This window comes from Punica granatum, chromosome 7 (genome assembly GCF_007655135.1).
Source record: "Punica granatum isolate Tunisia-2019 chromosome 7, ASM765513v2, whole genome shotgun sequence".
Lineage (NCBI taxonomy): Eukaryota > Viridiplantae > Streptophyta > Magnoliopsida > Myrtales > Lythraceae > Punica > Punica granatum.
In genome coordinates, this window is record NC_045133.1 from 24801019 (window position 1) to 24816930 (window position 15912).

General features: G+C 39.2%; 3 protein-coding genes across 5 annotated transcripts; all 3 read right to left on the bottom strand.

Annotated features, from left to right (window-relative positions):
* Window positions 1–3965: 3965 nt before the first annotated feature.
* Window positions 3966–7211, bottom strand: LOC116213846 (mechanosensitive ion channel protein 6-like). 3 transcript variants are annotated; one of them, XM_031548939.1, is made up of 6 exons: window positions 6804–7160; window positions 5961–6737; window positions 5736–5859; window positions 5368–5661; window positions 4719–4921; window positions 3966–4611 (listed from the first exon to the last, which is right to left on the bottom strand). In XM_031548939.1, the coding sequence occupies exons 1-6, from the start codon at window positions 7022–7024 to the stop codon at window positions 4317–4319; spliced, it is 1914 nt and encodes a 637-aa protein (XP_031404799.1). In that variant the 5' UTR covers window positions 7025–7160; the 3' UTR covers window positions 3966–4316. The 3 variants fall into 3 exon arrangements, with proteins under 3 accessions (XP_031404799.1, XP_031404800.1, XP_031404798.1); XM_031548940.1 differs by lacking the exon at window positions 6804–7160 and having other exon boundaries at window positions 5961–6294; window positions 6395–6566; XM_031548938.1 differs by having other exon boundaries at window positions 5961–7211.
* A 139-nt stretch (window positions 7212–7350) lies between these two features.
* On the bottom strand, window positions 7351–9339 carry LOC116214541 (tRNA pseudouridine synthase A-like). Its single transcript, XM_031549934.1, has 4 exons — window positions 9324–9339; window positions 8802–9028; window positions 8363–8760; window positions 7351–8273 (listed from the first exon to the last, which is right to left on the bottom strand). Exons 1-4 carry the CDS (start codon window positions 9337–9339, stop codon window positions 7886–7888), a joined length of 1029 nt encoding a protein of 342 aa, XP_031405794.1. The 3' UTR covers window positions 7351–7885.
* A 3045-nt stretch (window positions 9340–12384) lies between these two features.
* On the bottom strand, window positions 12385–13944 carry LOC116213848 (ganglioside-induced differentiation-associated-protein 2-like). Its single transcript, XM_031548942.1, has 3 exons — window positions 13522–13944; window positions 13057–13321; window positions 12385–12882 (listed from the first exon to the last, which is right to left on the bottom strand). The coding sequence occupies exons 1-3, from the start codon at window positions 13646–13648 to the stop codon at window positions 12654–12656; spliced, it is 621 nt and encodes a 206-aa protein (XP_031404802.1). The 5' UTR covers window positions 13649–13944; the 3' UTR covers window positions 12385–12653.
* Window positions 13945–15912: the final 1968 nt, after the last annotated feature.

The window sequence follows — 15912 nt, forward strand, 5'->3', positions numbered from 1 at the left end:
TAATGGCTACTTGGTTTTTATAACCCGTATTTCATTAGCTTACCAATTAAATTTATTATTATCTTTGATGATTACACTAATGGCGGAATAATTGATGTAACTTTTGAGGTCAAATAGTTTAATCATGTAAAACGAGTCGTTCACTGATTCGATATCGTAATACTTAACAGCGCGACAATAGCTATCTAAAATAATATTCTAGAATCGATTTTTAATCAAGGGATTATCCATTTTTCTGATACTGGACTCACGATCTTCTCTTGTTAACAATGAAAAGGAAAAACACTTGACTAATGGGACATCGAGTATAGAATGATTACATTGAATGTGCTAAGGGCCACTTCAAATATTTCGATCCTCCGATTGTGACTACACATCACTTATAATTTCAATATGAGTTAAACAAGTAACGATCACCTAAAATGAACGTATCGCTTCACAATGTCTCTATTTTTTCTCGTGTCGATTTTGTTTTTTTTTTTTCCCTGATAACATTTTTGTTAAGGATAATTATTGATGGAAAGAACAGGAAAAGGGACCGGGGGGAATATTCCCAAGCATCTTCCGTTTGGATTGGGTTATGTCTCCGTCTCATCTCAACCGCTTGTCTCGAGAAGAGCAATGGCGCCATGCAGGCCCGGCCCCACTTTTCGTCTGGTATTGGCCATCGCAAGTTCTGATCATTACCGAGATATAGATCGGACGGCTGAGGATGAAATGGAAGATAATCCCCTTAACCGCGATTAGGTATGGTTTTGGCCCTTAGTTCCCGACCCTAATCAAGATTAGGTTTGACTTGGCCCCAACTATATGATAATCTTCTCTTTGATCCTGCAACGTGTTACCAGCTAGGGCAAGACATTATATAATGATTTTGGATAAATTTATCATCTAAATCGAGATTGGCAGTTCACTATACAGTTGACTTTGAAAAGTCTAGTGAATCAAAAAATTCGAGTAGTCCTTTGACATAATTTTTAATTTTTCGAAAATACCATATCACATATAATCCCATTTATTCTATTCATACTCTCTCCCTTCACTCTTTTCAACGCCTTCTTGGCAGCTAATTTTAATGGAAACCTTCGTATTTTTCTATCGTTCGTTCTATTACTATGTATGTAAATTTATGATGAGGATATTTATGTTTTCTACTCATAATTTTTTTTTTCTTCTTTCACAAAATAATTCATCCATAGCCTGATTGAAGTAATTTCGTACACATTTAGAGTCCTTTGATACCTAGTTAATTTTTATCTTTCTTATAAATAGTTTAGTCACGTAGGGCGAGTATGTGGATTCTGATATGCACAAGTCATAAGAGTATTTGTTAAATTAGAAGATCATACCTGCACTAACCACCGAAAATCAATTAATGTTATTGAATTATTTCAAGTAATTTTTTTAAAAAATTATCTTTAAACAGGTTAGTTTATTGAAAAGATCAATATCGATAAATTACAAATTTACAACAAAAAAGTAACAAAAGAAAAAAAAACCAAACATAGCAGGTAGACCAAGTTCAAAGAGTATACAAGGATAGAGAGAAAAATAAGGACGGTGAGGGTGAGTGGAAAAAAATATATCTGTAGGAATTGTTATTTCTGATAAATTTACTATTATATTCTTAATCTGAGGGCTCTAATTTAGTGAAGTATATTTAGCTTGGAATATTTTGGAAAAATAAAATGAGACGAAGGTGTTCTTCAAAATTTATACTAGTAGAGAACAACTACTAGGGGACCATATCTAATTTGATAAAAAAAAAAAACTACAAGGGGAGCATATCTCGTATTGTAATTCGCAAATTGGCCGAAAGAATTAGACAATTTCTGCATATTCATATCGTTCTTATTATAGTCTTGACTAAGGAGGTCGGACACTCCCAATTTAGTTTGACCACACTTTTTTAAAGGCTTCATTGGCCCCTCGCGACCATGACCAAAAGTTATTGAAAATTTAAAAAGTGTTCATACGCACTCCTAACGACCATAGATCATGAATGTTTTATGATCGAACCCATCACTGGACAGCCAGGATCAGCTCTCTGGAGCCCGTTAGTCCGAACTGGATGGACATACCACCAATCAATTATGAGATCGAGCCGGATAATTTTTCAGATGACATATAAAGCACATGAGATCATTACACTGGTTTCATCCGTTGATTAAGGAAACGGCAGAGTTTGATTATGGGTAATAATAATATGATAAGTCTAGCTGTAGAATCAAGTGGCTCAAAGTCCAAATTTATGGGGTAGATGTTAAAAACTGATTCTTTTAAAGGTCTATTCGTTCGACAAGAATCCTTTACGTATACTTTTTGGACATCTTTTTTCAGCTTGTGATCAATTAATTTTTCACGTCTCCTCCGGTAAATATTTCTACCTTAGTTAATGAGATATCGTATTAATTTATTCATTATTTGTTTTCATTCCCACAACATAATTGACCTTTCTCCCTCTTCTTCTCCTAATTTAATTGTTTTTCAATTACCAAAAGATTGAAAATTTGATCATATGCGCGACAAAATATGGAGACTTGGTCATTGACCTTCACGATAAAATCATGTTAAAAGTCAAGGTATGAAATGCAATTCGTTTTAACTTATGTTTTCTTTTGTATTTTAAGAATGACTTCTATCAAAGGCATTACATAAAGCTATTTTTCAAATTAGATACCAACTCAGTTGATTAACTCGCTCATCCATTCGTTCAAATCTATTCGGTGTTGCATAAGCAATATGGTAAGATGGGATGATTAAAGAATTTCTAGAAGAGCAGAATATAAGGGAATGTTTCTTTGAGAGACCAAATAATTTTTCTATAGTTTGTGATTAAAGGAAAGATCTAAAGTTACTACTTCATCCCTAACCCAACCTCTTATTAATTTATCTTTAAATTTCTCATAATCTAATATTTAAAATTTATGATTTTTCTATAATAGGTACTTTGGGAAAGTAAGTGTCAATTTTGCAATGGAAAATTACTTTGAAAATATTTATAATTAGAATGCATGTGCAAAATTTACTAGTATATATTAAAAAGAGGATTAGGTGTTGGTGGTTTCCACAATTTAATATTTCAAAAAATGGAAATAGAGTTTTAATTTAGAACCCAATATTTAAATATTTAAATTAGTTTTATTTTCAAATAATTTACTTTTTAAATCAATGACACTCTTTTAAATGTCAACAAAGAGAATTTCATACGCAACCATAAATTTATTTAGGTTAGTTTCTATGAGATTCAACCACAAGAATTATAATATAAAGAGATTAATTTAATATTGTTGGTACATATAAAGGTATTTTAATTATGATTTTTTGGGCCAATTTCTAAATTAGGATATCTTAAGTAATGATTCAAACAAAATTTTCTGTATAATGTGATATTTCAAATTATATTAGTTCCTCTATAAATTTATTAACTATTGTTGGCGGATTACTGAGAGATTTTTAAGAGGGATTCATTCCCTCAAAAAATTCCCTCGAAAATTTCGGATTTTTTTAGTAGTGAATACAACATTTAAATTTATGTATCATGGGCTAATTTTTTTGGCCAATAATGAGGGTATCAATATTAAATATAAAAACGAAATCAACTTTCCTTAGCTTTATTAGTATACCATCATAGTATAGTACATCTAAAATCCGACGTTCGTTGGATTAAGTGAAATCAAAATCTCGTACTTATAATTTAAAGTACAAGAAGTAACTCTTTACAAGGAGACCAGTAGGACAAGTACTTACGGCCATTCTTCCCCTTTTCTATTTCTAATTTATTCTTTTAATTCTTTCAATTTTTCTTTTATAATTTACTCACTAAATTTTGACATAATTTTACAGCCTTTTGCATTTTCTTTTTTCACAATTTGACTCCTAATATTTTATTATTTTCTTATAACCCCCGATATTATCCTCTTTTACATAGATATTTCTTCCTAATTACATTAGAAGCAAAATTATGCAAAAAACTTATACTAATTAAGTTCTTTTACTCGTCTAACATAAATCATACATGCTTCACCGACAGGGCTATGTTATAATTGCTCTCCCAGAGTTCCACTTGCATTGAGAAATTGAACAAGTCTCGCACCAACGGTTGTAGAATTGCGGATTCCTCGCACAGAAGGGTGTTTGCAGGGCTTCCAGCTAAAATGCTTACGTCCCGTTAAGATTTTGTATCCTAACAAGCTATTAGGGATGAAAAACGGCAAACAACTCTGCTGGTCAAAGAGGATGGAACTTCACTTTTCTATGTGTCAACAGGAAGGATCCAACGGTCTTGTTACCCTGGCTGTGAAAATGATTTGGGTTTAAGCGCAAGCGGTCCAGTTGGAAGGAACTGGCTTGTCGTAGCTCGGAGTCGGACTCGGTAAGTTTCTCACATTCACGTCAAGGGGAAGCATGCGATACTCGATCTCGTGCTGCCTGAAGACCTCGATCATCCTTTCGACCAAGAGGGTTCTTCGAGCCCACCTCTCCACCATTTCCTGATGGTTCATACGATGAGTGAGCCACAGGCTCATCACCATCTTGTTCATGTCCACCACGTCCTTTATGATGAGGTTCAAACGAGGGTGCCAGTGCTCGCTCTTACTTTCAACGTACCTGCAAAATTATTAGTCTAAATCGAATCAGATTGCTCACATTAAAGGCGAAAACAGAAAAGAAGAAGGATTATAACAAAATATAATCTCAAATTGGAGTATATTTACTCTTTTATGTCTTGTTTCATCCTGTGAATCCTCTCAATCGGAGTTGAGATGTGGATACAGAAATCGATCGTCTCCCCCATATGAGAGCTTCGATTGTAGTTGCTTATCGGCTTCGTTGCTAGAACATTGTTGGGGTATCTAATCTTCAAGTTGTCAGTTCTTAGAAACACTGTCGTAAGTATGTTCATCTCTTCTACTATCATCTGAAAAGAACTAGACGAGTCAGAACATATGTAAGTAACTGGACTTGATCAGGGAATGCATGAACCTCGACGGTGCACGGTTTCTCGGCCCGGCCCAATGGATGGTCACTAAATTAACTTCCCGGCCCACTTAAGAAAATCGAAAAGGGGCGTAGTTTCGCTAAAATTATTATTTTGTAAAATAAGTGAATATATAGAAATTCATAATTTTTCCGCTTGTAACTTTCGAACTGAGTTGAGCCAGTCGATGTCTTGCTATGCTGAACTGGTTTGGATTTCGGACCTAAAAGTTTATCTATGCCAGTCCAGCCGGCCTCAGGTTTTGCCCGAACCAAGACTGGAATTTCAAACGGATTTCAGTATGTGTTGGTTCAGCCTGCTGATATCGATCGAACCATGATTTGATCTAGGATAGACTACTGATTTGATGGTGGCTGGGTTCTTACCTGGACGCCGTCCACTTCACAGCGATCGCCAACATCATAGGGATGCATCACGAATAGGAAGATGATCGCTTCGAAAACCATCTTGCAGCTGTTCCCAAAAACAAAAGCCAACAGGAGGAGTTGAGAGCTTATGAAGACGAGGAACTGCGTGATAGGAACCCCGAGAATGATAAGCCATATGATCACTGTCACGATCCCGACAATCACGTTCAACATGTTGTGGAGGTCATCCACGGCAGTGTTAGTATCATTGAGGGACCGAGCGAGTGACGCTCTCTCCTTGAAAGCCTCGATCTACAAGGAAGAACCTTAAAATTAAGAGGAAATCGCTCGTATACATATGTCAAGCAAAGTTTAATGACTCATACCACCCAATTTTCAAGGGCTTGCTTGTCTATTCCATCGCTTTCGGTCTTCAGTCCAAGGAGGCGTATCATCTTAACTGCGTCATCCTTGCTCATGAATCGCATCAAGTCGTCCAGATAAATCAATCTGTTATGCAGCAAAGGATAATAATTCATCAAACCTCGACTTTCCAGAATAAAGATATGTAATGGACACACAGGACATAAGCAATAGATCCAATTAGCTACCTAGATTTTGGTTTTGCCACATTGAGGAATATCTTCCTTGCTGCCTTTCTCGCGTGACACTCGGTCTTGCCGTCGATGTGCACATGAGATACATCCTCCATGTCCGACTCGAGAATCTGCTCATCTAAGGTCGACAGCGAGCCGTGCTTTATCATATGCATCATCTTCTTCATATACCATACAGATATACTGTTCTTTTGAATCTTATTCCCATTCTTCTCTGAACTCCTTGCACCAACTTTATCCCATTTCCATAAACTTCCGGCTTTCGGGAGTAGAGCTTCCGATAAACCATCACCGGGCTCCTCGTCACTGGTCCCATGGCTGCTTCCGGCTAGTGGTTTCAAAGAGAGAGTCTCAATCACATATTGACGGAAGAGGGCCTGGTGGATCCTCTCGAAGTAGGTGTTAACGTGGAAGGATGATGCAAGTACCTTCACAAGGACTGTCTTCAAGAGCCATAAAAGGGCAGCGACTAGGAGGCACACCAAGATCTTCGTCACATTGGGTAGGATCCGACTCCGATTGTTGTCGAGCTTAGAGTCAAAGATAGGATACCATGTCACAAAAACAAGGCCCAACCATAGGAAATTTTGGACCGCCCTTCTCAATCCGTACGTGAAGTATAAGACCCTTTTCTGGAGCAGAAAATTCTGCTCGGCAAAGATCACGGCTACCCGAACGAGGCATCCAGATATCAGACGTCCTGATATCAGAGCCAAGAGGAGAACTTCCCATTTCCACAGTGATTTCCTCTTCAAGTCCGGGACCAGAAGGCTGCAGGCTAAGGCTATCAATATGACTACGAGGATCACACATTGGAGTATCGTTGATTTGCCAAACCTGATCGTCTTTAATTCGTCGGGGTTATCTTCAACATCCTCATCATCATCATGATTGGGACCTCGCCGGACGGCTTCGGCTACTGCCTCATGGAACAACATGATCTTCAAAACCTCGGACTTGCCATGGAAGCTGCTTTTATTAAAGAGCGGAGCTTCTTTGGCCGAATAACCAGAACTGCTATCGACCTCTACCACGATTTCTCCTCTCGAATCTGCCATTCTCTCGACTGTCGAGATATAATACCCAAAACAAGATTTATTGCTCTATTTTTACTTCATTTAGCCTATGCAACTGACCACGGTGATGTGCCTTTTAATGTTGTTCGGCTGGAATTTTGTACAGTTCGTAGAAAATAAAGTTCACGAGAAAATGATAAAAAATTATGTAGTCCAGTAGAATTTTGTACAGATAATAAAGTTCACCAGAAAATGATAAAAAAAAAATTATGTAGTCCAGTAGTATACGCATTCTATAAATAAGAGATTTTGGTACCCATTAAGTTCGCAGGAAAACAATATGTAGTGGAGAATATATGCTCACTCTTCCTGAACGAGACTCACGTTCATCCATATCTAGGGATGGATCCCTAACATGAGCATCTAATAACCTGTGGAACATGCAGCTTTCAAGGACACAGAATTGATGCCTGATATATCGATTCTAAAGAGAACTTTTGTGTTCCGGGCCTGGCTCAATCAACCACATATCATGGCAGAGCAGAATCTTATTCGATCATCATAAACGAGATTAAGACGTGTGATAATACTTGCTTGGCAGGTGCCAAAAAATGACATTAAGTTCACCATTCAGGATAGGATTCTATTCAGTTTCAAGACTTATCACAGCACCTTTCGATTGAAAATCACTTCAAACCTCATATTTCTCATGTATACATGAACAAACTTTAATCAACTCATAATGGAGACAGCTCAAATTGTGATACCAGCCTCAGCAAAAAGTTTACTCTATTGAAGAACTATTGTGCATAAGAGATTGTTGGCTTCCGAGAGTTGCACATTGTATGAAAAAGAGATCTATATAACTATTAAGCAACAAAACATTGGAATCATTTCATCTGTTTATAAATACTTCAACGAGAATGAGACAACAATAACTCCTGATGTTTTACGGTAAGAAAAACTCGTAATCTCAAGTTCATGTTTCCATGTTTGGTACCTGATTACCACTATTTTCAACCGCATTCTGATAATTATTGGGCGAGGTAAACCAGGATAATTCTGATGGTTAAGGGAATGCAACCAGAGAGCCACGACTCCCTCCTTGTGCTCTGTTGAGGCTATGTGAGAGTATATGTACTTCATCTTGAACTCCTCTGCCTCTTCCGCATATGCTTTCATGGAGAGCTCCTCATGACTCTCCTCCCATTTCTGGTCGTACGACGAGAAGAGGCACTCGTCCAAGTAAAGCCCGACCTCAGGAGCAGTGGGCACATTGATGTTCACATCCCTGCATAAAAACGAAGTTACTGAAATCAGCACAGCACATGACAAGAGACGACCACTTTTTGCCGGAACGAAAGTCATTAAGAAGCTTACTTTTCGAAAGCTTTCTCAAACAAGCTCTCCGGAGCACAATTCCTCATGATCGCCACAGCAAGACCCATCATCTTCCGGATCTGATGGAGCATGAAGCTCTGTCCCACGACCTCACACTTGACAAACTCGAAGCCTTCAACAGTGACCATATTGCTAGCATCAAACGAGATAATATAGCGACTGGCTGAGGGGTCCTCGGCCTTAGTTCTCGTGGTGAAGTTGTGGAAGTTATGAGTCCCCACGTAGTAGCTCAAGATTCTGTTAAACCTCTCCCTCTCCATCTCCCCGTAACTAAAGGTGCTACCTTTACGGTTTCGGGTACTGCTTCTGCCACACCATTTTCTCTCCTCTTCTATAGCACCTGACCCCGGCTCTAATTCATTTCCCAGAATACCCTCCTAGCTGCGGAAATGTTACCCGCCCGGCACCACCCGAATACTAAGCTAGTGTAGACAACAACATCAAGCTCGAATCTATCCTTTAAGCTATCGAAAAATGTCTGAGCTTCAACGGCCCTTCTCTTCCTACACAGCATACCGATCACGATGGAGAAGGCATACTTGTCTGGGCTGCATCCATACTCCTCCATGCGGTTGAATGCAAGGACAGCCTCCGAGGCCAATCCCGCTCTCACGTACCGCCGGATAAGGATCGAGAACGTCTTCACTGAAATATCCACACCTCAGGATTTCATCGCATTGATCACATGCCATGCGAGGTCAAATTGCCTGGCTTTTCTGGCCAGGTCGACCATCTCATTGTAGGGTTCCCGAGAGAGGGCCGCGCCAAGCTTGAGGTGGTCTCCAGTGGCCGCGGTTGCCCAGTTGAATGTTAGGAAAAATCTACAAGCTTATTTCGAACTCGGGTTCATTTGCAACTCAAAAACTTAAACCAATAAGTTATTAGGCCATTGCCTCTTATAAGTTATGAATTCCCTCTCAACTTTTCCATGTGAAATTACCTCCAACACTCGCCATCACCATTCTCCATATAGGAGAGAAACCGCTCCAACAATTCTCTCCCTTTGTCGACTATATGGAGGACTTCGTCGTAATCCCCGTGATACGACGGCAAGCAACACACTAGAGACAACTAACTTCGAGCTGGGCTTCTACTTCCGAACTCAAATAGCAATTGTTAGGACCTTCACTAACCACGAGTTCTACACTCGGGCCTGGGGTGGTGTGGATTTCCACGCATATGCATGTGCACTTCCCCATGATCGTTTCCTTGGGCTCTGATACCACTTGTTAGGGAAAATTCACAAGCTTACTTCTGACTCGGGTCCATTTACAACTCAAAAGCTTAAGCCAATAAGTTGTTAAACCATTGTCTATTATAAACTTATGGATTTCCTTTCAACTTTTATATATGAGATTACCTCCAACACCCGCCATCACCATTCTTCATATATGAGAGAAACCGTCCCAACATTAAAGAAGGCTAGGGCCTGGATGAAGGGGATCCCATGGCGAGGGGCGGCGCATCTCTCAATAACCCGGCAGACGACGGCAGCGGAGAGGGGCTGGTCAGCTGCCGTGGCCACCTAGGCGAATTCGAGGGAGTTGGAGGGGATAGTGAAGTTGGGATGCGGCGGCGTAGGATTGGACCCGGGTTCTTGCGGTGGTGCTCCTTGAATTGGGCGTGGAGCTTCTCGGCGACAAGCGCTTCTCCGGGAGAGAGAGGGGCGGAGCTCGTGGCAGCTTCTGCGGTGTCATCCTTTGAGCTTAAGGCAGCTTCCGAGGTCTTGTCCTTTGAGCTCAGAGCATTTTCAATGAGCGAAAGAGAAGAGAAAAGGCGGCAACGGACGGCGAGTTTATGGAGAGAAGAGAGAAGCAACCTGACGGGAGCTTCTGACCGGAGCAGCGCTGTTGCGGTAAGTCTTAGTAGTATGCACGCAAGTATATATCAGACTAGTACATAACGAGTACGAGCATCGTTCTCATGAGGAAAGATCTAAACTGTCATTAATTATTAGAATCAAAATAGTCGATTTTTATCCAAACGATCAATTTTCACGAGAGTGGTTTGAAACCAAATTTAAGTAGAAAAATAACAATTTATGAAAATTCAATGATGATGAAATACCTAGAGCATTCAACTTTCCCTAGAACTATTCTTAATCCGATCACCTACTTCCCTTACTATATATTGATTGATTTTATTATTAACCTATGATTTTGTATCTTCTCGTACTTCTTCTGATAGCTAAGAGAACAGATCCTCGTGTATCGAAACAACTATATTATTCCTAGGCAATTGATTAGTGAGAACCCATTAAGATCGAATCCTAATTAGCTACCTAAGACAATTGATTATTCTTAATCATCTCGCAAATTAATCTTGTTTTCTAACTTGAATTAATCTTAGGCTATTTTATTCCGAGCCTAAACTTAGAATCCGTCTCTCAAGTTCATCAAGGTTACTACAACGATCCAATTATTGATTAGGCAATCAGAAAGCATTAAGAACGAAATAGAATAAACATATCAATCAATCAATAGACAAGGAAGCAAGATCACGAATTATGAATAAATCATAGTTTCTATTGAAGCCCTAGGCAAAGTAAAATTAGCTCAAAACGATCTTGTCCATCATCCAAGAGTATAAGGAAAACATGATCAAAAGCACAAAAGAACAAAGAAAAGTCAAAAGAAACTCGTCCGGTCTTGGGCTCGAGTCGTCTCTAATCTTCTCCATCTCCACGCTCGGTCACACGCCTCTCTATTATGTCGTTCGACTCTGTCACATTCCACTCTCTAATTTCGCAGCAAAAAATCCTTAAAAATCTCCCAAAAAGAATCCCTAAAAATTCTCTATAAAATCCATATATCAATTACTTAAAATAAAATAAAATAAATCTAAATAATATTATCCCTTTCTCATTTAATCTTCAAGTCTTTCCATGCCAAGGGTCCCACAATAGATATCTTCGCGTTCAGAGATTTCTCGAAATAGCTCTAAGGCACTGAACCAGGTTCGGTACATCTTACAGCAGCAATTTGGTATTTGCTGTGGCAAACATGCTACTCGCTACAGAAAATTCATCTGCTGCCATGACAATTATAACTCCAGAACATGGACTTTTCGACAGCATGTAAACTCTCTTGTTGCATCTTCTGAATTCCTAGCCTCAAAACACGATCTTCGAGCTCCTCAAAACTCCAAGTGACAATCCTACAAAGATTAATCACGACATCGATAGCAAAATATTCATAGAAATATTTGAAAACAAACTAGAAACGACTCAAAAGACCAATCCGAACTAACACTAAAACTACCGAAACTAACCTAAGAAACGACTAACTCGAAGTTCTAGCATGCAAATATAGCACAAAATGTAATCATTTAACTCTGTTTTCACCGAGTTATCAAGCGCGATCATCAATGGCGGCTTTACTGAACGTTCAGAATCGAGAGGCTCCCCTCGGATGAAGTCTAAGGTTAAAGAATAAGAAAGGTCAGTGGACTACATTATGGGCCTAATGGGTCGGCCCAGTTAACCAAAATCAACCCAAAACATTGGGCGGACTTATCTATAATTGGAAAGTTGATGTAACATATACTACTGCAGAGTATTGTGTGCCTAAGAGGTTTCGGTCTGATCACCAATACGACTGCCCTTGCCCTTATAGTTCTCTTTTATCGTCGGCCTACTAGTCCTCGGGTCACCCAGATAACTGAAAGAATTGTATGTCCAATGACATAAAAGGATCATATGAAGAGGACAGACGAAAACATTAACAAATAACATGTGATTTGTCATATGAAATGCACCATATCATTCAGATTGTACGAACACGTGCATTCTACATGAATTACTTTTAATCTTTCATCATAATAATACACATTGCACGGGACCTATTATATGGTCACCATATACTTCTTGTAAACGGTTGATTTGATTACCACTCCGAGTCTTACTCTATTAGCTTGTGTTTTGCGTATGACTAGTCCAATCATTTCTGCCAATAGCAATACATGGGTTCTTATTGAAATTTTAGTGCGGAATTACGAACGGGTACTTGTAAATTGTGATATAGCTCGTATTCAAAGACTCATGGACCACGATGTCAATAAACAAAACACAACCTTCTTTTGCTTTTGCTTTTAACCCATCAACAAGGATAAGCATGCCCAAGACAGAAAAGGGGGAAAATAAGCTGGTCTAAGGACAACCTTTATCCAGATGTGAAGAGAATCCCAACCTATTTGTGGAAGAGTAAAGCAACTCTCGCTTTACTTCATTCTAAAGCATAGAAAGGTTCTGTGACATGACACCAATACGTTCCTAAGCAATGCACCTCATGGAATAGCTGGGGACCATGGAGTCCATCGAGGCCGTGCCAAAGTGGATCCTCGGGTGATCGCTCTCCAACCCATAGTCTATCGTCGTGTTGCAACGCTCGAGCTCCTCATCGTGCTCGTTCACGAAGTCAGGCATCTCCCCCATCTCCCTCCTCCGCACGTGCTCCCACAAGAACTCTAACCTGTTCACATACTTCAGCTTCGAATACAGCCTGCCGAGTGGGTAGGAGTCCAATACCGATGACATAATTAATCAAATGGATGTGATTCATCGAATGATAAGTTTTCGAGTATGAATTAAAAGATAGGCTAAGCTCATCCACATCAACTATTAGTCGGGCGCTTTAAAAACCTGAACACATAGATTAGGAATTAGAATGCTTTACCCTCCACTGAAGAGGAGACGGCCAAAGGTCGCGAGGAAGAGCCGAGCCTGGATGCCAGGGTGCACGAAGTAGACCACCTCAAGGTTCTGCTTGACATCAATCGGAATCGCCTCATAGATCGATCTGATGATGGAGATCCCGGGACAATTCTCAGTCCTCTGCACGCCGGTGTGCACGTACACCACGGAGAAAGGCCTCCCCTCCAACTTCGGGTATATCCTCTCCTCCAAGTACATCTTCAACCCTTCAACGCTCACAAACCGAGCTGAAGGCCACAAAAAATATGGAAAACTGATCAGTTTCCCGTTTTCCTCAATATATACAAGACAGAAGAAGGTTGAAACACATGGAAAACAGAAAATGGGAAACAGGGGACAGGTATTTGCAAATATCTGTACAGAGAAATTCACAGCACCAGATGACCCATTTGGTGTTTTCCGATGAATAACAGGAGGAATTACTTACCGGGGAATAGTTTTCCGATGACGCAGAGGACCTTGCGGCCGCATTTATCTCTGCCCCGGATCTCGAACACTCCGAGCTTGTCGAGCAGCCGAATTTGCTGAGACTCTCGGAGAGGGTTGCTGGGCATGATGAAGCCGAATTATCCTTGGCTTCCAACAGAAGAAGAAAAATATATGGTGAAAATTGCCAGCAGGAAATGGTTCTGCTCTTTGCTCTGTTCTTTGTCTGGGCATTTGATGATTGTTTGAAGAGGGAACGAGGAACCGCGGGGTTTTTAACTGCCGGGAGTGAAGGGGATATGCTACAGTGTCTCACGGTGTAACCGCCACTGTCGGAGATTCCAGGCCGTCTGATCATTAGGATCGACTATCCGACGGTCTGATGCATCCCGGATGTCCCGGTGAACGTGGGGGCTCCGGTAGCAGGTTGGATTGGCTCGGACATATTTAATGAGATATGACAAATTAATTGATTAGTTATTAATGGCTACTTGGTTTTTATAACCCGTAATTAAATAGCTTACTAATTATATTTATCAATATCTTTGATGATACACTCATGGCGGAATGATTGACGTAACTTCTGAGGTAAAGAAGTTTAACCATGTAAAACGAGTAGTTGACCACGAAAGATATTTGATATCATCGTGATACTTATCAGTATTATCAATCACTATATAAAATAAAATTCTAAAATCACTTTTGATTCACGGGATTTTCCATTTCCCCGACCTCTTTGCCCGATCTTCTGCTCGACTTACGTTCTTCTATTGTTAACAGCGAAAAAGGAAAAGCAATTGAATATTGGGACATCAAGTATAGAATGATAGCATAAAACGTGCCAAGAACCATCTTATTTGGTTGGATCCTTTTTATTCTTACTGTATATTGGTTATAACTTCAATTTCAATTGAACAAGTCATGATCAACCGAAGTGAACGTATCGCTTCACTTCTGATATTTGAAGAGGTGCATTTGGTGATCCTTCCTTGATCACATAAACAATAATGTAACACATACGAGCATATCATCGATTACTAGCCCAATGATTCGAATACACATTAATTCCTAGGCCAAGCGCCGCTACTATCCGCTACATTATGGTGTCGTTTATTTTTTTCTCGTGCCATAGCTTAATATTAACCATGAAGATAATACTACTATCTTTCGGTGAATTTTCTGATAATGTTTTCGGTAAGGAATAGGATAATTATTGATGGAAAGAACAGGAAAAAGGGATTGGAAGGATATTCGTAAGCATCTTCCGTTTGGATTGGGTTAAGTCTCCGTCTCATCTCGACCGCTTGGCTTGGGAAGATCAATGGCGCCATGCGGGCCCGGCCCCACTTTTCGTCTCATCTTCGGCCATAGGAAGATCTGATCGTTACCGTCTGATGTAGATCGGACGGCAGCGGATGGAATGGAGAGTAATCCTGTCAACCGCGATAAGGCATGGTTTTGGCCCTTAGGTGGCGTTTTGAGGTATTACTATTTGACATTACTCATAATTTAGATTTAAATTCCTATTGAGATAAATTCTTCCATGTAAAATTATCCGTAATTTAGTCAGTTATGGACTAATAACGTTAACATTCCTGGAATTCTTGCTAGTGATGTAATAGTTTCCTCTTGGTGGGAAAGTATATTCCTAACTGAGTGAAATAATGGATTACCTTAATGTTCAGATTACCAGTAATTTGTTTCAGTCAAATATAATAATCTAGTAGGCCGGGAAATTTAAAATTAAATTCTTAGTAATTTACATAAATTACCTTGTACTAAATGCCCTCTTAGTTAATTAATAAGTTATCTTGGATTGAATTCTTAAAAAGCCTCCACCCCAAAAAAGATTAGGTTTGATTTGGACCCTACTATATGATAATCTCCTCTTTGATCCTAATAAAAGCCAAGTTGGGTCATGATTAAGCCAATACAACGTGTTACCAGCTAGGGCAAGACATTATATATATTGGTTTGGACAAATTCATCATCTAAGTCGAGACAGACAGTTCACTATATAGCTGACTTTGAACAACCTTGGATCAAATAATCTATACACTTCCTTTGGTATAATTTTTATTTTTTGAATCCTTTGCACCTTTTCAACGTCTTCTTGGCAGCTAATTTTTATGGAAACCTTTTTATTTTTCTATTGTTCGTTCTATTATTATGTAATAAATTTATAATTAGAATATTTATGTTTTCTACTCATAATTACTTATTTTCCTTCACTAAAATAATTCATCCCTACCTAATTGAAGTAATTTCATACACATATAGAGTCTTTTAATACCTATTTGATTTTTATCTTTCTTATATACGCGTAGTGCGAGTATGTTAATCTTGGTTTGCACAGGTCATTAGAGTATTTGTTGAATTAGAATAACACATG

Coding starts and splice junctions, on each gene's coding strand:
- LOC116213846 (XM_031548938.1), bottom strand. CDS start 7,024: ATGGCAGATTCGAGAGGAGAAATCGTGGTAGAGGTCGATAGCAGTTCT. Junction 5,860..5,960: donor GTGGCAAAACCAAAATCTAG/GTAGCTAATTGG, acceptor GCTGCATAACAG/ATTGATTTATCTGGACGACT. Junction 4,922..5,367: donor GTGAAGTGGACGGCGTCCAG/GTAAGAACCCAG, acceptor AGTTCTTTTCAG/ATGATAGTAGAAGAGATGAA.
- LOC116214541 (XM_031549934.1), bottom strand. Junction 8,761..8,801: donor TTGTTGTCTACACTAGCTTA/GTATTCGGGTGG, acceptor TTCCGCAGCTAG/GAGGGTATTCTGGGAAATGA. Junction 8,274..8,362: donor TTTGAGAAAGCTTTCGAAAA/GTAAGCTTCTTA, acceptor GTTTTTATGCAG/GGATGTGAACATCAATGTGC.
- LOC116213848 (XM_031548942.1), bottom strand. CDS start 13,648: ATGCCCAGCAACCCTCTCCGAGAGTCTCAGCAAATTCGGCTGCTCGAC. Junction 13,322..13,521: donor CATCGGAAAACTATTCCCCG/GTAAGTAATTCC, acceptor TGTGGCCTTCAG/CTCGGTTTGTGAGCGTTGAA. Junction 12,883..13,056: donor CGTCTCCTCTTCAGTGGAGG/GTAAAGCATTCT, acceptor CCCACTCGGCAG/GCTGTATTCGAAGCTGAAGT.